This window comes from Triturus cristatus, chromosome 4_1, assembly GCF_964204655.1.
Source record: "Triturus cristatus chromosome 4_1, aTriCri1.1, whole genome shotgun sequence".
Lineage (NCBI taxonomy): Eukaryota > Metazoa > Chordata > Amphibia > Caudata > Salamandridae > Triturus > Triturus cristatus.
The window spans coordinates 284435519-284458749 of record NC_140585.1 but is presented as its reverse complement, the minus strand read 5'-3'; the positions used below and the strand labels follow the sequence as shown (position 1 = coordinate 284458749).

The following is a 23231-nucleotide window of genomic DNA, read 5'->3' as shown; positions in this document are numbered from 1 at the left end:
TATGCTCTGGCTGGTAAGGAGCCTCCTGAAGGCATTAGAGCTCATTCCACCAGGGCTAAATCATCTACTTCTGCCTTGTCCAGAGGTGTTCCTGTGTTGGACATCTGTAAGGCCGCAACTTGGGCCTCCCTCCACACTTTCGCGAAGCATTACTGCTTAGATTCCGAGGTGAGGAGGGACGGCCATTTTGCGCGCTCTGTTTTGCAAGACTTTTTGGTATAGAAGTTTGGACACCCTCCCCCGGAGGTTGGACTGCTGTGGGATTGTATTCATAAGGTGAGGAATCCACAGGCAGATTTATCCATCAGTAGAACAGGTTACTTACCTTCGGTAACTCTTTTTCTGGTGGATACAGTATCTGCCTGTGGATTCCTCACTGACCCACCCGCCTCCCCGTTGTCCACCCTTTTATACCTTAAAAGAGGTATTAGTTAATATGGTTGTTTCATAGCGTCATTTTGTATTGCCTCTGTTTGCCTTTGTGTAGGCTTATAGGAAATGCTTGCTTTCTTTTGCTTTCCTTTTTCACTTTACACTGTGTGTATTTGTGTGAATACTGTGTACTATGTATGCATTGTCTCTATGGTCGGTCCGCCCGTTTGCCTCGGAGGCATGGAAAAAATGGGTGGAACTGACTTCATCATGCCGACGTGGTCCTCTTATGGCTCCAGTGACGTCATGCGGAGCCGCGTGCGGAGCCATAGCATTGTGACGACCGCGTCGGCGTGGAGAGCTAGGGAAAAAGTTTCCGCGGAATGCTGGCGCAGGGGATATTCATAAGGTGAGGAATCCACAGGCAGATACTGTATCCACTAGAAAAAGCGTTACCGAAGGTAAGTAACTTGTTCTTTAGGCCTAGCCACACTTTGGGAAACTCCTACCGATGCTCACCTGACACCCAAGTTTGTTATCTAAGAAAAACTTAAGGCCCTTTTTATGGGAAGAGGAGTTGCGAAAACCTAAATCCGGACGTCTGACAGATAGATTTTTAGATTATAAATCTGTTCCATTATTTGACGTGTTTCTTGATAAAACTATGTGCCTCGATGCGAACCAAATATATATTAAATTTAAATATGAGATTTTGCCAATTCATAGTTTCTGTATTCAATTTAGAGAGATATTCTGCACTAGCACTTTATGTCCTTGTTGTGGTTTTGAGACTGAGACGCTCCCACACTTGCTTTTCTTTTGTAAGGATTATGAAGCTTCCCGTAAGAAGTGGATTAAGCCAATCTGTCGCCTTTTAGGGGTTAGACAATGTGAAATGGCATTGAGAATTTTAAGAACTAATACGGATGAAGTATTTATTACCAGTGTTTTTATCCTCTGTGTGGATTATACACACAAAAAAAGTCTTCTCCACAGTACTGATTCACCTTATCGAGTCACAATGAATTCCTGGCACTCACAACCGTGTCACTAAATAAGAAAAAATTTATTGAATCCTGTAATGAATTGATAGTATTAATTATTGATTTTGTGTATTTTATCAAGATAAAATGATTAATTGGCTTTATACATTTTAGCTGGTTTTATACTCGCTGTGTGCATGACCATATGAATGTAATTGTTTTATATACTGTGAGTTATTAAGGATGTTACATTCGAAACAAACCTATTGGAATAAATGTACTTTTTGCAAATTAATTTTGGAGCGTCCTTGTTTATCATAAACAAAAAGAAACACTCTGGTCCACAAAATGTGGCTCTGCAGTTCTCAACTAAATTACTCAGAGGACCTTCATTACAAGCTACCATTACAATGAGGTATTTGGCATATTAAATTAAACATGTTCATAAGGCTACACAGCATTAAGGAACCCTTTTCAGTTGTCTACACCCCTATGAATCATCGTTCTAAGCCTTTCAAAAAACAATGCTGCTTTGTTTTTCAAAATCCATGAAATTACCACAATTAATTCTATCACATTTTTTAATTCAAGACATGAAGGCGCAGAACAGTTTCCAATGCTTTTCTGAAAGAGAGGATGGTGACTTGAGTGCTCAAAAATTAGGTGAGGGACTTCCACTAGTTGGTAACTACCTAGAGATGGACTGTTCCTTGGCTTAAGTTTTTTGGGATCTCAGTGTTTCAGGAAGGATTGAGTCCTTGCGCCTCTGACACAGATAGTAATCTGAGACAGATGGTTTTAAATATGATCCTTTTTCCAAAAGGTAGTAATGGTAATTCTGAATTTGTAATAAAAATATATTATTTCATTGTTTATCTTACAGGAATTGGTCAATGTGAATTAATGTAATGAGAAAATGGTACAAATGTTATTGGTGAGCCCAAACACTCATTTTCTGTGGACTGACATCCAGGATTACTTCTATCCTTACTCTTACGTGCCACCAAAGGACACATCCTGCCAACCGGCCCTTCGCTCTAATCTATGCTGTCCAAAGCAACTGGCTTGTGCCACTAAATTATGACTCTGTCTGACCATAGAGTCACAGGAAGAGTATCTGTAGTTTAGTTCCTCAATTCGACTTGACTTTGCTTAGTTATGTTCGTGTTTGCTCACATAATGTTGCTGTGATTTACCCTTTTATTTTTATTTTCTTAACTATGTTCACTGTGCCCGGCACTGGAGAGACTCCCTTGAACCTCCTGTGTGGCTATGTTGCGCTTTCATCTCCAGCCCCAACATGACTGCCGCACATGCAATCTGTCCTTTTCTGTTCTTTCCTGCTGCTCTACTTCTTTTTCCCTGCCCCTCATCATGATCATACCTGCCTCCTGGTCCCTCGTTCTTCACTTTGATTCTTGTCCACTGTGGATTTTTCTATGTGTATTTTCCTTGTAACTTTTCTTGGATGGATTTTCCCATATTTGCCTATGGCCTGCATCCTTTGAGACTCACATGGCCTCAATCGTCCAAATGCCATTTTATTAATAGAAAGCACCGACACTGGCATGGGTGAGTGAATAAATGCATGCGCCCAGCTAAGACCAAATTGCTGCCTTTTGATTGACTTTAGTTTAGGACCTATATTAATGAGGAACGAAAACTAAAACAGAGCACTGTCTTCTTTTTCTACTCTCTAATGCAGTTTAGAAAAAACATAATATAAAAAAGTACCACACTCTTCGGACACCGAGAAAATCGAGCCATGATAATGTCTATAGTAGTATCTGATAATGCCTCTGTCTGTCATTAGGACATTTCAAATTATGACCAAAAAGTGTTTCCGAAGCCCCACCTGAATAATTATACAAGAACCAGTGTCTAAAATACCATGTGCATCTCACTTTGCTCCATGAGCATGGGGACAAAACTTCACTTTACTATGTAAACAGCGGAGTATGGACATGAAAAAGGTTCTTATCTCAGCTACTACAAGTTCCTTAAATGAGTCCCCAAAAACATTATTTTCCCTTGCGGGAGCGTGCAACCATATGGCGCCGCGCGCTCCCGCAACGAAATCGACAAACGTGCATGTGTTGCCATTGCAAGCAATGCAACGCGTGCACGTTTTTGCCCCTAAAGCTGTGCCGATGGCATTAGGTCTCTCTCCTATGCAACGCATGCGCGCTGCGTAGGCGAGACCTAAAAACTCTAACTAGCTTTGGGCACATCGATTAGCATCCAGGATGAAGGGATCTATCTATCTACGGTTATCTCTACCGTCTCCTAGGGGCGACTTTCTAAAGTCCTCTGATTTCTAAAGGATATTAATTGTTTTTGCGGGACTGGTATTTGCAATCTGTACATGGATGTTCAGTGGCTCTATGTTACGTTATGTTACGTCATGTCACATCACGTCATGGTATGTTATGTCAGCTTCTTGCGAAAGCCAAGAAGAGAGTAAGAAGCTCTGATGTGCTGTGCGAAGTTGATCAAGGCATTAGGTACTAGGTAAGAGAAGGCGCAGCCTCTTGGCTCTGCTTTTGTGTATGCGTGAGGTGTGTGCTACTGAGACTGGCTGAGTGGAGGTGGCTCCATGTTATGTGTAGCTCCCTCAGCCAGGCCTGGCTTTTTATCCAATGGAATTCATTGTCCCCTAATTTGTAAATGCCTACTTACGCTGGGAAAAGTGACAGTTCAAGTCCTAGAACGCAAAGTAACGACTGACATAATGCGGGCTGACCGACATAGTCACCGCAGGGGACCCTCATAAGAGGGCGGCCCCTTTATTGCCACAAGATGGCACACTAGGTAGCCTAGTGTCCAGAGACCCCTTTGGGGTCCCGCACGTCACTTCCGGCAGGGTTGGGGTTCGGGGAGAGGTATAAATTCCTCCCCCGCCCACTTGGTGGCCTCTTTGCCTCTCGCCCTGACGCATTGCCATGCTGACCCGGCCGTCCCAGGTCTGTGGGCAGCATTTAGTATCAGGTGGGAGGGGGCTCCCCGCGGCAGCCTGGCGTGGGCATCGCGCACACGTGTTGAAGCGATCACCTCTGCGTGGGACCCGCAGGCGCCACTAACCTCCGCACCCCTCCCCTAGTATTCACATTCCTTCGTGGGAACCCTGTACAGCTGTTGCGCACAGTGGAGCAGCTAGTAGGGGTGCGGGCGCCTCCCTCCCCCCGCGGTGCCTGAGCAGGGGAGTCGGGCCTGCATGTCCTCGACTTAAGGGGGCCACACGGGGCGTCCTTGCGGGGCATTTAGGTCCTGTTGCGCCCCCCTCCTCTGGTTACAGGGTACAATCTGCTCAGGCCACGATTCCCCAGGGCAGCGGCCCGTCCGGTTTTGTGGCGGTGACTTGGGGGCGGGGCCAGCGAGCTTCGCGTTCCTTCGGGAAAGGGAAGTGGCCTAGCGGGCTAGGCAGCAGCGTTACCATTATAATCACTCCGTAAGGCAGAGGTTCGATCCAGACTGCTGCCAGCTAATCAATGTGCTGCAAAGAGTTTGTCAGCAAAGCAGGCGCTGGGCCATGGGCGAGGGTAGCGCTCTTCCACAGCCCCTCCTTGGGGAGGTGTCTAAGGAGGAACCTATCTGTTTTGTTATGCTCTTGCCAAAAGATTACTGAGTATGTTGCATAACATAGCTACCGCCGGCAATGTTGTAGCAGAATGGATGATGGCCCAGCCTACAGGGGTGGTTTTACATAGGCCAGGCTTTCGTAAGATCCGTCCATTAGTTTACATAGGAGATGATGACTGCCTCGAGTTCATGTGGCCTAGGGGGGAGCGCGTAGGCTTGTTGTATGTATGATTTACTGTCTATTACTTATTCAGATACAGCGTAGTACTACATCTACAGGGCTGATACTCCAATACTAGACAGGCATGCTTCAAGGATCATTGTATGATTTCTGGTTTGGGGCGAGCAGGGAGGAGGGGGGGGAGTTCAAAGGATGAAGGCCCCCCCCCCTTGTGTGCAGAGCACTCTAATTAAGCTATTACCAGACACGCATGTCTTCAAGGATAGTTTCATGCTTTTCTGGGTTGGACGCGTATGCATTAAATGTACACTTTGACATGCGTGGCTAACTTTCCTTTATTTGCAGGGGCAGCGTCATTCGATCGTGTTAACTGCTTCGTGGGGGTCCGCCGACTACAGTGCCCGCAGCAGGTACTGGGACCATGGGTCACCAGCAGAGAGGCGGCAGTGCGCGAGGGGCCCGGGACGCAGCCTTCGTCTCGGAGCACACTAAAACTCTACTTTTTATTTCAGGTCAGAGCCGTTCGTTAAGGAAGCGACATCGCTAGCGGCCCGACAGAAAAGGATGAACAGCAGAAATTAGGAGCAGGTATTGGTCAGGGCTTGAACCTGCGGGTGGGAGCAAGAGAGACAGCACCAGTGACGAGCGCGAAGGCTCGGTTATCTCGCACCACGGTCCCCGCTACCATCTTCTTTTCTCCCCCCAGACGCCCATACAACATCGGCACACGCAGGGCGCACAGGGAGCCAGCCTGTGGGCACGTCACGCCCCTGGTCCACTCCCTACCGCTACCGTACAATAAGTAAGGATGGGGGAAGGTGGGGGCAAGGAGCGTCGGGGGCAGCAGGGAACTTGAGAGGTCCGCCCTAGACAATGCAGTAAATCGTGTTTGCTGACCCAAAACCTTTTTCCCCTCATACCAGGGGTCCGTGAGGAGACAGAGGTCGGCATGGATAGCCAGGGCTCCCCCCCCCTTTTCCCGGAGAGATCCCAGGTGGAGGACTCGATGCCGGGCACTTCACAAGACGCGCAATGGGCGAATTTCTTTGAGATGGCCAAGGTCAAAGGCCTGGCATGGCCTAACGGCATTATGAACACTCCCGAACAGGAGGACTCTGGGATCGTCGGTGATTCCCCCCCTACAGAACAGCAACCCGGCGCAGAGGTAGGCCCATCTAGACCCAAGCGGGTCCGCAAGCCCACGACCAGGGACTTCCCGGCAGATCCATTGCCACCACGCAGAAGCAGAACAGTTCAGACTCCTAAGGAAGTCGTTACAGCGCTGGGTGCTCCCCCGCTCCCGGGGCCGCCCACCCCGATGGACAGTACTGCGGCACAAGGTAACTACGCCACTAGGGATGAGCTTGCTAAACTCATGGACACTATGAACAGTTTTATGTCACAGCTTCAAGCAGGTACTGTTGGCCCCAGCCCGCGCATCCGTGCACCAGCGGGGGGACTAGGGAAGGAGCCACATTAGCAGCGTCAAGTGTATGGTGAGCAGGTGTTGGTGAGTCAGGGAGGCAGGTGGGGGCAACTGCGGCAGTGGGAATACCTCCTACCCCTACATCCGGGGGCCAAAGCACAGTGTCAACACCCGTCTCGCTCCTCCCACAAGCAGCTAGCCCGGTTCCACCTCCGGGTAACACAAGTACGGGGGCTGCATCTGTAGTGTCTTATCTCGCGCCCACTCCCTTGCCCACTATGGTCCAACAAGTCACGACCGCCCCGCTGCTGTCGGGGCGATGTTCACTGGCCTGGCAAGTGCCCCAGGCGGCCAAAGAGGGAATTTGGAGGCGTGAATTTGTTGACATTTTTACCCTGCTCATGCTGGGCCAAGAGGGGCTTGGCGCCAGGAAGATGGGGGCAAAGGAGGATGATGAAAAAGTAAAATACCAGCCTTGGCCGGAGAAGAACATAGCAAACTGGCTAGAGGCTTTCTCCATCCTAGCTTCTGTGACTATGGAGAAATTTCCAGAGCAGGGACCCGGGTTGGTGCAATACTCTAGGACCATACACAACAAGGCCATGAGGTGGGGGGGAAATGGATGGTTGAACTATGATAGGGAGTTCAGGAGGAAGATGTCACAGTGCCCGGAGATGGGTTGGGACCAAAAAGAGGTCCAGCTTTGGATGGACCATATGGGTGCCCGTTCACAGCAGAGTGTAGGCCCCCAGGTAAATACACAGGTGGGACGATCGTCTTCCAAGGGGTCCATTCAGCAGGCGCAAGGGGCAAACAGACATTTTGCGGGGCACACAAGGGGGGAAGACAAAGGGGAGGTTTCAAGAAGGTTCCCCCCGGGTACATGCCGCCTTTTTAACAATGGATCCTGCTCCTGGGGTAAGACGTGCAAGTTCCTGCAAGTGTGTAACACATGTGGCGGGCCCCACCCAGCGGTTTCTTGCCACACAAAGCAGGATAGACAGCCAGCCGACAAAAGCGGGCAACAAAGTTGAGGCAGAAAGATCACATATAACTCTAGCTCCCCCTACCCCCCACCCATCGCCCAACCATGTGCACCACCTAGTCCCCAAGAGCGACTTAGACCGATCCGGGAGCCTTCTCACCACAGCTAGACCAACATCACACGGGCACTTCACCAAAGGCCCATCTCCTGTCAGCTTGGCCAACATCACGCCTCTCTTCAGACGGTACCCCAACATACCAGATAGCCGCACGCTGCTGTTTGGGTTTAACGAAGGCTTTAAGATCCCCTACGTGGGCCCCTGGGCAACAGAGAGGCCGACAACCTCAGATCAGCGAGTCAGAGGTAGTCCGGGCCAAGGTAGAGAAGGAGAGGGTGGGGGGTCCATTCTTGCAACCCCCGCTGGACAACTTTGTGATCTCACCCCTGGGGGTGGTGCCCAAGAAGGAGCCAGGGGCTTTTAGACTGATTCACCACCTCTCTTACCCAGAAGGTGCATCAGTTAACCATGGGCTAGAGGAGGGCACCTGCTCCGTGTCTTATTGTACTCTGGACGTGGCATTGGACCTAGTCAGGAGGGCGGTCAGAGGGGCCTGGTTAGCAAAGGCGGACATCGAATCGGCTATTCGCTTGCTACCAATCCACCCGAGCAGCCATCACCAGCTGGGTTTCAAGCTAGAGGGCAGGTACTTTTTTGACAAATGCGTGCCCATGGGTTGCTCTGCGTCGTGTGCATTTTTGAGGCGTTCAGTTGCTTCCTGCAATGGGCCCTCCAGGAGACCTACGGGGTTGTAAGGGTGACCCATTACCTAGATGACTTCTTGTTCATAGGGAGTGACAGCACGCAGGACTGTAAGCAGGCCCTTGAGGATTTTGAACAGCTGGCCAGTCACTTGGGGGTCCCCCTCGCGCCAGGTAAAACGGTGGGTCCGGCGCAGGTTTTAACTTTTCTAGGGATCGAGCTTGATACCATCGCAGGGGAATCCATATTGCCGACAGACAAGGTCCGTGACCTAGCACAACATATTCAGTCTGTGGTTGGGCAGGGCAGGGCCACCCTGGAATGCACTCAAGGCCTCCTGGGGAAACTGAATTTTGCAGCAAGGGTCATACCAGCTGGAAGAGTGTTTGCCAGAAGGTTGGCCAGGGCCACCGCCAAGGTCACAAAGAAGCACCACATGGTAAAAGTAAGCAAAGGCATGAGACAGAATTTGGAGGGCTCCCTGGGCAGGCAGCTCGGACCTAGCCCTATATACAGACGCATCAGGCAGGGAAGGATTCTGGGCCATTCTAGACAGGGAATGGTGTGCCGAGAAATGGCCCAACGCCTGGCACAAGAAAAGGATCACGGCCAACATCACAGTGTTAGAGTTATTCCTGATTGTGGTGGCTTTCCACTTATGGCCTACAGTACTGGCGGCTAAGAGGGTCCGTTTTTTGGTCTGACAATCTGGCAGTAGTGCAGGTCATTAACTCCCAGTCAGCGAGTTGTCCCCTGGTTTTGTGCCTCTTGAGGGAGTTGGTGCGGGCTTGTCTGTGCAACAATGTTGAACGCAGGGCGCAACACATTCAGGGTGTGCAGAACACAGCGGCTGATGCTCTCTCTCGTTTTCAGTGGCGCCGGTTCCGGAAGGCGTGGCCGAGAGCGAGAGAGGAGGGGACCCCTTTCCCAGCGCACCTTTGGTTCCTGTTGAAGTGGAAAAGCGACTGAGGGGGCTGGGTGAGCTATCCCTAGCGCCCAGGACAAATAAGAGATATAAGTCCCGCGTGCAAAAGTTTTGTTCATTGTTGGGGGCATGGGATGAAGGCGAGCTTTCTTTAGAAAGCAGAGTGCAGTCCTTCATATTGTGGGCTAAAGACAATGGGAAGAGTCATTTGTGGATATCGGGCCATCTTGCATCAATCAGCCACCACGCTAGACTAAAGGGCCAGTCAGATCCAACAAGATCCTTTGTGATGAGAGCTGCATTAAAAGGGTGGGCCAGGAGTGAACCAAAGGCACCGGACAATAGGTCCCCCATAGACTTTGAGACTCTGCAGGGGATGCTAGATTGGATGCACAAGGCCACTCACTCGGCGTTTGAGGCTGCATTGTTTGCTGCCACGTTCAGCGTGGCTCTCTTTGGGGCACTTCGAAATAGTGAGTTGGTGGCCAGAGAGAAGAATTATAAATCTGGGGTGGCACTAAAAATCCGTGGTGCTCTCTAAGGATTCCCTCAAAGTAACGCTAAGAAGGTCTAAGACTGATCAGAGCGGGGAGGGAAGGGTTTTCTGGCTGCGCAGTTTGGGGGATGGCAGGTATTGCCCAGTCAGTCTGTTCGCCGCCTATTTGACCCTGCGCCCGGCAGCAGACGGTTACCTTTTCCTCCATGCAGACAGCACGCCTCTTACAAAGTACCAGGTGGAACACATTATGCACGCGTGCATGGCGCTGTCTAGCAACAAGGACCCTAGCAAGCGTTTCTGCAGCCACTCTTTCCGCATAGGGGCAGCAACTACAGCGTTTAAGGAAGTAAGGCTTGCCAGCAGAGGGTATCAACCAGGTGGGGCGTTGGCAATCCCACTGTTTCAAGAGATACATACGACCATGAGCCCACAAACTTTATTGGCCTTTCAACAGCCGAGTCCTGGCGACTGACGGATTTGTGGTGTGAAGTTAATTTTCAGTGTAAAATTTTTTATGGCCATGAGCCACGTAATTTGATTTGCTCGCAGGAACTGGTTTTCCAGGTACTGGCGGTAGTGTGTTGTGTAGTGTAATTTTACTGTTTCATTTTGCATGCTGTGTTGTTAATAAACGTTTTGCAACATCACATTTCTTTATTTACCAGGAACAAAGGTCTGGGTGATTGACCACTCTGTCGTCAGCAGATTGGCGCAGTGGGCTGAAAACAGGAAGTGGAGGCATGGTTTTTCAAACACCGAGATAACTTGGCTGGGGTACCCGGGCATGCGATGGAATGGGTTGTTGGACAAACTACAGCAGAGACTGGGGGGAGTTACCAGTCCCCCCAACGTGCTAGTTATACACCTGGGGGGTAACGACCTGATGACCCTGGGCAAAGGGACATTGCTTCAAAACATGGAAGCCACAATTTGCAAATTAAGCAATCAGTGAGAGACATGTGAACTGTGGTGGTCAGAGATCACTCCACGGCTCCTGTGGCAGGGAGCCCGATCAGGGGAAGCAATGGAGGCTGCGTGCAGGAGAGTCAATTGCGCGATGCGTAAATTCACCATACAAATGGGGTTTGGATTCATAAGACATGGTTTGCTTCATGCTAAATCCACACGGTGTTTCGAGGACGATGGGATACATCTCTCCAGAATAGGCATGGACTTGTTCCTCCTGGACCTAGGGGAGGCCGTGGTAATAGCAGGATGTAAGTAGGAGCGCCTGCCTTGGTGGGGGGCCCTGGCTGTGACGGTCGCCACACCCAGGGCTGTGGCGGAGTTACATGGCGATCCAGAGGCGGAAAGGTACTCAGGGATACCCTCTTCAGGAGCACAAAGGGTGCTAAGGCCGAATATCCCCAGGAAGTCTGTGCGGTGGACCCTGGGGTGCGACGGCGCCCCATCTGTCCAACAGGCGGTTGGAAACCAGTACAACCAGGGGTCGCTTGAACGCTCCGCCCCTCGTGGGGGGGGGGGCGTGAGTTATATGGTGGAGCAATGGTTCACCAGAAGTGGGAGGGGCTATCCCCTCACCACAACCGCTATGCACCGATTGGCTAAGATCACAATGCAAGTTGGCCCATCAGGTGGTAGGCCGCGAGGGGCGGCTTGCCTTTGGATCGCCTGCAAGATAACCCACCATGTTGGCATATTTGGTATGCTAATAAACCTGCAGCAATTTTCTCCACCAAAAAGATGTCTTGTCTGCTTATTTATGCTACCTGTATGTTGCTGCGGGTGGGCTGGTGAGTGTGGCCGATATTGGCACAAAGTCCAGCATGGCATGCGACTGCTTTGCAGCTATGGGCAGTCTGTACGTGTGATTGACATTTCCTTTCATATTTCAGCCCAACACAAAATAGCATTTTGCAGAAATCTGTCAATCTTTGCTTTGTGTAGCTTGGGTTTAATTGCATGTGCCTGCAACAAAGCAAATCTATAGTCTCTCTGAGTGACTAAGAAATAGTATGGGGGCAATACAGAAACAAGCTTTGGTAATGCCAACAGGTCTGGCATTAACTGAAAAGCAACTGGCAGTGTGGGTTTCCACTGTATGTCTTTTTTATTTCATTTTATTTATTTAATTATTTATGTATGCAAATGTATATAGGGTGGAAATTATCCAAAGGTGCTACAGCGCTTTACAGGGCAGTATTTTGTTACGTGGAAGTTACAGATGTTGCAGAATAATAAGGAATAACAAAAAGCAATCAAAGATGGCTGCTCATGCTTGTGCACGTATACGTATACAGATGCAGCCATTTTGTAACGTGTTTTGATGCATGTTCTCAAAAAACATTCTGCTTCAACACTACAACATGCAAGAATGAATGGACCATGAACCCAAATCAAGTAAAGCAGCAAATACCATTAATTGTGTCAAACATGAGAACTAGCAACAAATACTGAAAGACAACGTAACAAATAATGAGGCTTAGGAGAATACCAAGGCGAGCTCACAGGTGTCCAAACTGCATAACAAGGATTCACATAACAGCAGCCAATATAGCTGTGAACATAGCAAGTATAATAGTACCTGCCAAAGGATTTTTAAAGAAAATAACAGTGCGCAAAGCAAGAAATACATTATACAAGACAAGCATTCAACGCTTTTTGGTAGCAACTCCCAGGCTGTGGAATTCCCTCCCATTGGCCATAAAAACCTCCCCCACCCTTATGATGTTTCGCAAGCTCCTGAAGACTTGGTTATTCAACCAGTAATCCCCTCAGTTGTCTTTGTTACTGGGAAGTCCTGCACGCGCCGAGACACCCCAGGGTATTTGTGCGCAATAAAAATCTTAAAAAACATAAACATAAAACAAAAGCAGTGCACACTGCAAGTGCTAATTCATACAAAGCAAACTTTTGTGAAGACAATATTAGAAGAGCAGACAGTAGAAGTGTAGTATACCAAAAAAGATTTTGTAAAGAAAAACCTTTCAGCACACACTGTAACTACTACACCCAGCAATGCAAACATTTGTACAAAAAAATAGTGATCAGAGCAAGGACTATAGTATACAAAGTAGGCTTTTGGGAAGAAAATAACAGTGTACACAGTAAGCACTACAATATTCAAAAGTAAGCTACAGTAGGAAAATAAAAGTGCTCAAAGCAAGCCTTTTAGTACGCAAAACAAGCGTGCATACAGAAAACAATTGCATGCAGAAAGCATGTGGAAATGACTGCATAAATAAAGCACTATGGTACACCAACTAGAGGTGGGCGAGACAACAAATTAACAGGGAGAGCCAAGCCAGAGCCGAGCCAATGGTTGGCTCAGATCTTTAGGCCCATGCACGAGCCAAGCCCTTAAAATGTTTTTGATGGAAATCATACAACAAACATCATGTAAAATATGCTAAAGTCTCTTCAAAATTTAAAAAAAGTGTGTTTCTTTAACATGTAGAGCATTTAATATTAATGTGTCACATTATAGCACTTCACTGAGAAGTACTTATTTAGGTGATCATTTTTAAACATGAACTGTTAGTAAAATAAGAGGCAAGACAGTTGTCATATAAACCTCTGAACGTGGCCCAGATTATTATAGAGCAACATTAAAATGTATTGAATCAGACACAATAGGTTTTTGTACAAATGGCATTCTGAAAGCACATATTTGAAAGTGCTTTCATACATGGTAATAAAGGAAAAAGAGGTTTGGTAAAATAAAATGTTTGCCTAGTGTTGGAAATGGGCCTTTATGCAGGGTCATCCCCAGCCGGAAGAACAGGCTGCAGTGTATTTTAAACAGTTGGACATATACTTTTAATTTTTACATGTCCTGGTAGTGAAAAACTCGTAAAATTGTTTCTCACTACTGCAAGGCCTATCTTTCCCATAGAATAATATTGGAGTTGCCTTATTACATTTTATAAGTTCAATTTCTAAATGGGAAGAGATAACTGGCTCATGTTTGGTGTCTCTGAATCCTAATTTTACATCCTAACTTATGGTAAAGTCGGATTTTAAATTACAATAGTGATAATGCCACTTTTAGAAAATTGCCATTTTCTTGCCTTAGCCATTCGGTGCCTGCAGCCTGTTTCTGGTCCCATGACTTGGTTTAGTTGACAGTTGGGCTTTGTATATTCCTCCCAGACAACCACACACAATGGGAGCTTGGGTGAGACTGGGTGAGCCCTCACTGGCAGGGTGGGAGATAGGGGCTGGGCCCAGCCTCACTTACACCCGAATAGGCTGTGTCCAGTCTCCACACAAAGGGCCTAACAACCCTGCATTGTCATTTCAGTCAACTTGGAGCCAGGGCAGGGAAGGCAGGGCATTTGTTCACTTCAAAAGCATGTCTCTAGAAGCTTCTCCCACTTCAAAATCATAACTGCATATAAAAGAAAGACCTCAGACACCACCACTTCAGTACACTTCTGGGCTTATGGGCATGGCAGGGCTAGGCAGTAAAGAGTAGGGGGAGGAGTGGTGGGCACTCGCTAAGTGTGCATGATGGTTTAGCCTGCTATCTTGGGCCAGCCAAACAGTCATAGGCACTTAGCAGTGGTGTGGAGGAACTGTCAAAAATATAAATAGATAAAATAAAATCAAGTTTGTAAAAAATGTTTATTGATCAAAAAAACAACACATTGATTAACAGGCCTCATGGAAGTTTTTTTTAAGGCAAATTGTGCACAAGCTAAATGCTGTCACTCCCACTAGAGATAGCACATAGATGAAGTGGGTGACGTATTGCCCTTGCTACCTGCGGTAGAGGGCAGACTTAAAATGTAAATGATATTCCAACAGACCAATGGAAGAAAAGGGCCTACTTTAAATGCATGATGTATATAGTAATTGTTTTTTACAGATTATTTATTTTTACAGCAAAATATTTTGGCTAATTAATCCCAGGCTTAAAGCAATTAATTAATAGCCTACAAGGTCGGCCCCAGGAACCTACCCTTTGCTCCGGTGGAAGCACTTGCCCAGGATGAAGAAGCGGCAGAGGTGGAGACGCCCACAGGCCGCGGCCTGGCACTGCTCCCGCTGGTAATTGATGCAGAGCCGGACGGCCGACTGCGCCAGCACCAGCCCCGCCGGCTCCAGCAGCAGGAAGCGGGAGGCCTCCTCCCGCAGGATGCTTGCGATGTGCGCCGGGGGCAGGCTGAGGTGCTGCGGTATCTCCGACACGGCCAGCCGCCCCCCGTGTGCACACAGCTGCTGGGTCAGGAAGGCAGAGACCGCCGGGTCCGACATGAAGGGCTCGTCGTCTGCCGGCTGCGAGTCGGGGGTCTCCTCCCACATCATGGTGGAGGAAATTGTGGGAGTAGACTCTGGACGAGATTTGTGGGATTTTGTTCCAAAAGTGGCAAAATGAAAACAATTGCCCTTGTGCGTGGCTCTAATACAGTGAATAGGGCAAGAGTGGGATTCTGCTATAAAGGTTGAGACTCACGTGATAATAGTGAGGTTAAATGCGTCATATTTGTTTAGGATTTTTTAAAAGCGCTACAAATCACTACGGCCATCGTTTCAGAGCGCTGGAACAGGCAGAGACAAACAGCGCAATGTTCGGTGTCCACGAGGGCTAGAACTCATTGGCAGCCTTGCCAGGTGTGCCAGTGACAGCAGGGTTCCATGTGACCGCTGGTTTTGAAACTCTCTGTGGCACTCCTTTCCGAGGTTCACAGCGTATGGTCACACCTGCGTTCGCAGGCCGGGCACGTGACCCGGGTCGCTGGGTGCCAGTCTTCTCGGGTGTTAGTGAGTCTGCTTCGGGTCAGTGGGCCCTAGTTACCGCTCTCGGGCTTTGCTCTCCGTCTCTGTGTGCATGCTGTCAGTCTCTCTCTCACTCGCGCTCCTCTGTCTTCACTGCCTTCTCGGTCGGGGGGAGTAGTTTCTGCTCTCGGCACCTCCCATGCTAACAGGAGCCGGAGAAACGAAACTGAACTGGGAGGACGGGCAGGAGGGGTGACCAGGGGGAACGACGCTGCCGACTCTGTCACAGTTCACGCGCCATGTGATGATCAGTCTGGTGGAGTTCGAACCATGCGTCATGATAAGTAACGTGTGTTTTTTACAGGCGACAAGGAAAGAAAGCTAAGATGCAGACAATTACGAACACAAGTACCACGCATATGTGCAACTGCACAGGCAGTCAGGGCTTGACTGGGAACCCAAAGCAGCGCTGACAAATTGTGTCAGATCGGTCCCACACCCCAATACGGTGCGTAGCGAGCGAGCCTGACCACTGGAAGGGGGTTTCAGGGGTTTCTCACCCAAGAAAATTTGGGGGGGAAATGGTGCATTCTACAACACATTTTTTCATTATATATTACATGGTATTAGCTTTTAAAGCATGGTAATGATGACCTTACAGTGGCTTCCTGACTCGAACAAGTGAACAGGAAGCCAGATCTGAACTCAGGGCCAGGCTAAGTCTGGGAGAAGGTACAACAATGAGCCAGCGCACAGACTGATTTCAAGGCCAATGTCAAAATAATGGAGTCTTATCATGTGTGGTGAAGCCAAGTGTCTTACTCTAAAACACGTTTCATTACCCCCCAAAAATAACCCATGATTATGACAATCTGCTGTTAAATACGTGCTCTTTCCTCTGTATCTTCCCAGGGATCCCTCACTGCTTAGAAAAGAGAAAAAGTAAAACCCCTTTCTAATCTTAGCAGTCAAGGCAATCGTTTCCTTCCTGCCTTGGGTGCAAGCTCCCATCATTGCAAGCAAATAAAAAGTCTCATGAGCCCGGAGATGAATTTACAGCATTATGGACAGAGGTGGGCGAGCAAACAAATTAACAGGGCCAGCCGAGCCAGAGCCAAAATGTTTCCTAGCTAAACCATCCAACAATCAGCTCGTAAATAATTATAAAGTCTCTTCAAAATTCAAAAAAGTGAAAAAGTGTATATTTTAAAATGTGGAAGCTCTGACATTAATACGTCACATTATAGCACTGCACTGAGAAGTACTTATTAAAAGTGATAGTTTTTAAACATGACCATTAGTGAACTAACAAGGCAAGACTGTTGTCATGTAAAACCCTGTACGTGGTCCAAATATAACAAAGGCACATAATTGGCTATTAAATCAAACACAAAATATTTTTACACAAATGTTATTCTGAACTCATATATTTGAAAATACTTTAGGAGTTTACATGAAATTAAATATTTTCCTAAGATCACACAATTCATGTGGGGAAGCCACAATTCATCCAGGTTTTCTAGTTGTTTTCACATGGTACAAATACGCCACTAAAAGGGTATCTGTTTTTCTTTCCTTGTTATGTTGATGTTTTGTTTTTACCTCTGTGCTTTTTATCTACAGTGTGCAAACTTGACTCAGAGGTATTGGAACACTTTAAATGAGCACCAGTTAAAGGCATATCTATTTTTTAGAGGGATATTAAGTGATTTGTCCTGTCTGCTCTGCTCCGCTAATGAAGGGCCTAAAATGCAGTTTCATTTGATCTGGGTCTGTGGTGTTTCTGCGGGTTCAGGTTTAGGGCTGGGTGCATTTTGCACATTTTAAACATGTTTTTCTCCAGAAGGATGTGGTGCCTTTTGCACTTCTGAAAAAAATCAGGGTGGGGGCAATGTTTCTTACTGCATAATCTGCTTTGGAACATGTGAGTAGATGCCACCCGGAAGGTTCGCTTTGACCTTGAGCTAGGGGCCAAGTGTCACCCGTTGAGTCCACGTGTGACGCTCTAGCTGGCCCCGGGAGAAATTAGTGGATTATTCTGGCCTGCTGATTTTGTTACTGGAGGCCAATATTGCTGCACTGCTGCAAACAAAACCATCCCCACTCTTACAAAATCGCCCACACCTTTACTACCGGGGAAACACCAGATGCCTGGTAAGGCCAGTCCAGTATTGCAGGCAGTGCATATGTGTCCTTTGCATGCCTGGGCCCCTGTACACATAAATATACAATTTATAACTAGAGGTATTAAGAAGCAATGCTCTCTTAACCTTGTCATGTATAGTTGGAACTAAGGAAGTTAGTATCAGACATCATACATGAAGTTAAACACAATTATGTGTGATACATTGTAGTATGTGACAGGCTGCATGAATTTTGTGATCTGAAGTGGCCTCCTGTCTGCATGTCCAATTCACAAAAAAACTAATCAACAAAGTCAAACAAGTGTGAAAAGTACATTTTTGAATTCAGTTTTGTGTTCAGTGTGTGGGGTAAATGTCTGACAGACAATTTTCAACAGACATGTGGAACTTGCTAATTACATTTTACATGCTGTTTGTTGACAGTAAACAATATGTGTGGGGTGTTGTAAACCTGTGGTAGACCAAGACACAGAAGAGGACGAGACAATACCCTGGTCCGTTCTATCCAACACGGTCTCACCCGTCCGATCTTCTCTCTCTCTGCAACCGCGTTCATTAGGCTCCTCCATCAGCATGGAAGACGCTACCGTTCATAAACTGGGTGCAGACAGTCATGTGACCCATGAAGAACCAAGCGTGAAGCCAACCTGCCTTCTTAAAGCCAACCCAACCCAAAGAAAACACGGGTTGTTGATGAACCAGAGGCAAACGATCACGTCGGAAGAAGTGCGGAGGAAGTGTACGTCGGAAGAAGTCCTGAAGACTCCTATAATAATCTGCTAGCGGAGAAACGGGAACCAAAGCCGACCTGGTTTCTATTGAGGAACTGGCAGCAGGGAGGATTTAGAGGCCTCGGCAGTACGGGAAGCAACACCAGGGAAGAACAGAAGATTCTCCAACTCCAACGGCGAGAAGACCCTGGTGCCGGTAGCGGTCGACTCAGAACCCGAGAAACTTCTACATCAACGGAGGAGTCGCCCCGCCACATTTCGGAAGAAACGTGGCTGAGTCAGGTGCGGGGCCAACTCTGGGGAATACGGAGGGAGGAAAGGGACATACTTCCTAGTCTAGCCTTCTTTCCTTATCTAAATTTACCTGACTCTATGGCTAACCTTCTTGGATAAAGGGTCACTAAGCACCGCACATTTCTTTGTAGTGTTGACCTCTAGTCCTCGCACGCTACGTGGCTACGTAGCGCGCGAGGACAGCGCTAACAGCTACTGCGCATGCGCGAGTCGGGAAATCGACCGCGCGGCCGTGTCTTGCCCAGCGCTCTCATGTAGAGATGAAATAAAGTAGTTATTGAGCCAATATACTACCGTCTCCAAGTGTCATCATTCAGGCAGACCTACCACATTACAGTGGTGACGAGTTAAGGGATCTTAAAGAACGTGGTGAAGAGAATTGAAAGACCATACCCACCACTCCTGCAAGCACAGGCCAGCCTGGAAGCCACCACTGAGGACTGCAAGTAGGAAGACCATCTTTGAGGTGCACATAACCGAGGGAGAGCGCGGCAGAGGCAACAAGAAAAGACAGGAGCCTACCACAGGGTGAGAAACCAGCAGTGGGGTAGAAGGCAAGATAAGGACAGAGAAGACTCCATCCCATCGGGAACCTGGCGGAGGCAGCAGCACGCAGAGTCAGGGGAGCAGAAGAAACACGACAGGAGCAGGCGCAGAAAGGAAGCGCGGACGCGCCAGGCAGTCCAAGAAGCCCAGAGGCGGCACCAGAAAGACGCGCCGAGATGAGCGCGCAAGGATCTTCGCTGACGACGCCAATCCCGTTCCTGCCGAGACCGGGAGAACCCCAAATGAAGTGGGAGGATTGGCGAGTGTATTTCAAGAACTATATCACAGCTCTAGAAGACGAAAACGGAGAACCCTTCCCCAGCGCGAGGAAGAAAAGGATTCTCCTGCACAACTTAGGCCCGGAAGGCATAAGAGTTTTTCAGAACTTGGTCCCCACACCCAGACAAGCTGCCGACGACGACGTATTTAAGCACGCCAGTGAGGATCTCGACACCCACTACCGCCCAGCGGTGAGTGTTTCCATTGACCGATACAATTTCCAACAAAGGAAACAAGAGACCGGTGAATCCATAGACGATTATGTAGCAGCGTTGAGAAAGTTAGCGGTGACATGCAAGTATGGAGTGCTGCATGACGAGTTCATAAAAGATCAGATAGTCATGCACACCACCAACAAAAGTGGGCAAGACAAGCTGTGGGCAAACAGTGAGGCGTCACTAAAAGAAGTAATTGCCATGGTAAAAAAGGCGGAATTGACAAAAAGGTGCGCTGATGCAGCGAAAAGGGAGACGCTCCAGAAGACCATGGTGAACAAAGTCGACGACGGCGAACCACAGGGAAGGAGCAAAACCATGCCTCCGGAAGGTAAAGGACCAACTAAATGGAAAGGGAAACGGGGGCTAACATGGAAGCAGAATAGAGACAACAACGTGTCATGCTACAGGTGCGGAAGTCAAGCACATGCAGCCCAGGACAAACGTTGTCCTGCGTTTCGAGCGAAGTGTATGTTCTGCGGCATAATGGGACACTATGAAAAGGTTTGTCGACGAAAAAAAGAAGAGACCGATGGTGAAGTACGTTATACAAGATCAACAGGAGGAAGAAGAAGAACAAGAGGAAGATATCGGGGTACTTTGCGTGGAGGACCAAGTACTTTGAATTGATGGAAAGCGCTCCTGCAAACCGCAATGTGACATGGTCATAGGAGGAGTGAGAATCAAGATAGTAATAGACTCAGGATCCCCATACACCATCATCCAAAGAGCAGTGTGGAAGGAAGAATTTGAGCCCAGTTTGGGATCAAGGCTAGAACCACCAGATATACGACCAGTATCCTACACAGGTGAACCGATTCCCATGGTGGAATACAGGAAGTTGATCTTCGAATTCAGAGGAAGAAGTGCGGAGTGCAAATTATATGTAGCGGAGAAGGGCCCATCCGTACTAGGATGAATGGATCAAGGTGATCTAGGGATCAAGTTGGACCCAGGGGGGGACACACAAGTGCTTATGACAGCGCCCGGGAGCTGGCCGGGACTGGAAGAGATGAAGAGCAAATTCCCGAAGGTATTTGGAGGGAAGGTTGGGAAACTGGAGAAATTCACACACAAGATTGCACTCAAAGAGAACTCCAGACCAGTATCCCACAAAGTCCGCAACGTGCCCCTAGCCATAAAAGAAGCAGTGCAAATGGAACTCCGTAGACTGGAGCAAAATGGAATAATAGAGCCTATAGACAGCTCGGAATGGCTCGCCCCCTTGGTAGTGGCAATGAAACCCAATGGGAAAGTCCGCCTGTGTGTGGACCTTCGAGAACTGAACAAATGCCTAATCGTGGAAAAATTCCCATTACCTCGTATCGAAGAAATGTTGTCCAAGACCAAGGGGGTAAAGTGGTTCTCCACCATTGACCTTACTTCGGCCTATCACTAGATAGATCTACATCCGACAAGTCGGAAACTGACATCTTTTATAACACCCTTTGGATGCTACCAAGTCCGCAGAATGCCGTTCGGCCTCGCCTCAGCAGCGGCGGTGTTCCAGAAATTAATGCATCGCCTATTCCAGGACATCGAGGGCATTCAGTACTTCCAAGATGACATACTGGTGATGGGGACAGATAGAAAAAACCATGATGAGAAGCTGGATAAGGTACTCCGTGTGCTAGAAAACAAACGGCCTGACCGCGGAATGGGAGAAGTGCCGACTGGGAATGACGTCTGTCACCTACCTGGGTCATGAAATAGGAAGACAAGGCATCACGCCTAAACGCGCAAATGTGGAAGCGATATGCAATGCCATGGCCCCATCCAACAAAGAAGAGGTGCGATCCTTCCTGGGGATGGCAGAATATTACAGCAAGTTTGTGCAACATTTTGCCACCAAGACACACCACCTACGACAGTTAACAAGGGACAAAACGGTATACAAGTGGACAGAAGAAACACAAAAGGAATTTGAAAGCCTGAAGAAAGACATCAGCCAAGCAGTGCCACTGCAGGGATATGACCCGCTCGGTCGATCAGTACTGACGACGGATGCCCGCGAGAAAGGACTGGGGGCAGTCCTCATGCAGGAGAGGAGAGAAGAAACGACGGAGACCCTCAGTTTCGCATCAAGAACGCTATCACCCACTGAACAGAAATATAGCGTAATCGAGAAGGAGATGCTAGCGGTGGTGTGGGCCATTGGGAAGTTCCGCCAATTTCTATGGGGCACAAGGTTCAAACTCAAAACGGATCATAAGCCACTAGTCAAAGTGCTCACCTCGAGTGGGCATGCCAGTGCCACGCCACGCATCGCAAAAATGACACTCAAGTTACTAGAGTACAGGTATGATGTGGAGTACATACCGGGGACACGAAACAAATTAGCAGATTACCTTAGTAGAGCGGCAGCCATGGAAGAAGCCCCGAACACAACAATAGAAGAAGAAGAAATGGTAGCGGTGATGGAAGATCCAGAAAGAGTGATAAGTAAGCAAGACTGGACCCTAGCGTACGAAGAAGACAGGGAGATTAGTGAAGTCAAAAAGAACATAATACCTGGATGGCCTGAGAAAAAACGGCTAGGTGAGGCGCTCAGGAAATACTACGAAGTCAGGGAGGAACTATCAGTGGAGGACAAAGGCATATTCCTGTACAGAGGTGATAAAGTAATTCCCCCGGCAGCGTTAGTTTCTCGACTGGTCGCGCTACTACACGAAGGACATCTAGGAATAGTAAAAACCAAAGCGAGAGCGAAGCACATGTACTGGTGGCCAGGAATGGACGCTCAGGTGGAAAGGCATGTGAGAGAATGCGATCAGTGCCAAAGAGCGGACAAAACTCTGAATCCCCTACGACCGGCTTTGGGGAAGTTCACACTACCGAGTGGCCCGTGGGAAGAAGTGGCCGTGGACATTCTGGGACCTGTGCTGGACACCCATGGAACGCACCAATACCTATGCGTTCTGGTCGACAAATATTCGAAGTGGTCGGAGATACACATACAAGAAGTAATGGATGCAGAGATAGTGATTAAGTTTCTAACTACCGTTTTCCTAAGGGAAGGTATTCCGAGAAGCATCCTGAGTGACAATGGGCCTCAATTCACATCAGAAAAGTGGTACAAGTACGCCGAGAGAAACGGAATCAAACTACTACACACCGCAGTTTATCATCCGTCGAATAATGGACAGGTGGAACGATTCAACAGAGTCCTTATGGGGTCCATTCAAGCAGCCATCATGATGGGAAAAGATTGGGAGAAGGAGATACAGAACATGATTTGGGCCTACCGCATCACCCCCATGGGCACGGGGTATAGCCCATTCCAAATCTTAAGAGGAAGACACCCCTTCACCAAGGACAACGTGACATGGAGAGAGAAGACGATCACCAGTAAATGGTCTCCCGCGGTGGTACAGCACAATCTAGAGAAGGCCCAGAGGATATACACGGAGTACTAAATCAGAGGAGAAAAGTGAAGGAAACAACTCTGGAGAGAGGAGAATGGGTGAGAATCAGATTAGCTATACGGAAAAGGAAGGGAGACAGCAAGTACAGTCCACCCCTACAGGTAAAGGAAGTTTACGAGAGGGCAGCATTGCTCAGCGATGGGAATGTGTGGTCCCAAGATCGCATGTCCAAATGCAACAAGATCCTAAGATGGCCCCTGGAAGA

General features: G+C 48.2%; 1 protein-coding gene across 1 annotated transcript in view; it reads right to left on the bottom strand.

The window, feature by feature from the left end:
- Positions 1-15695, bottom strand: part of LOC146854284 (protein mono-ADP-ribosyltransferase PARP12-like) — a 245160-nt gene extending 229465 nt beyond the window's left edge. The window contains exon 1 of the mRNA XM_085652065.1: positions 14635-15695. Coding sequence (XP_085508191.1) covers positions 14635-14981 — 347 coding nt within the window. The 5' untranslated portion in view covers positions 14982-15695. The remainder of the gene's footprint in view (positions 1-14634) is intronic.
- Between the last annotated feature and the right edge of the window lie 7536 nt (positions 15696-23231).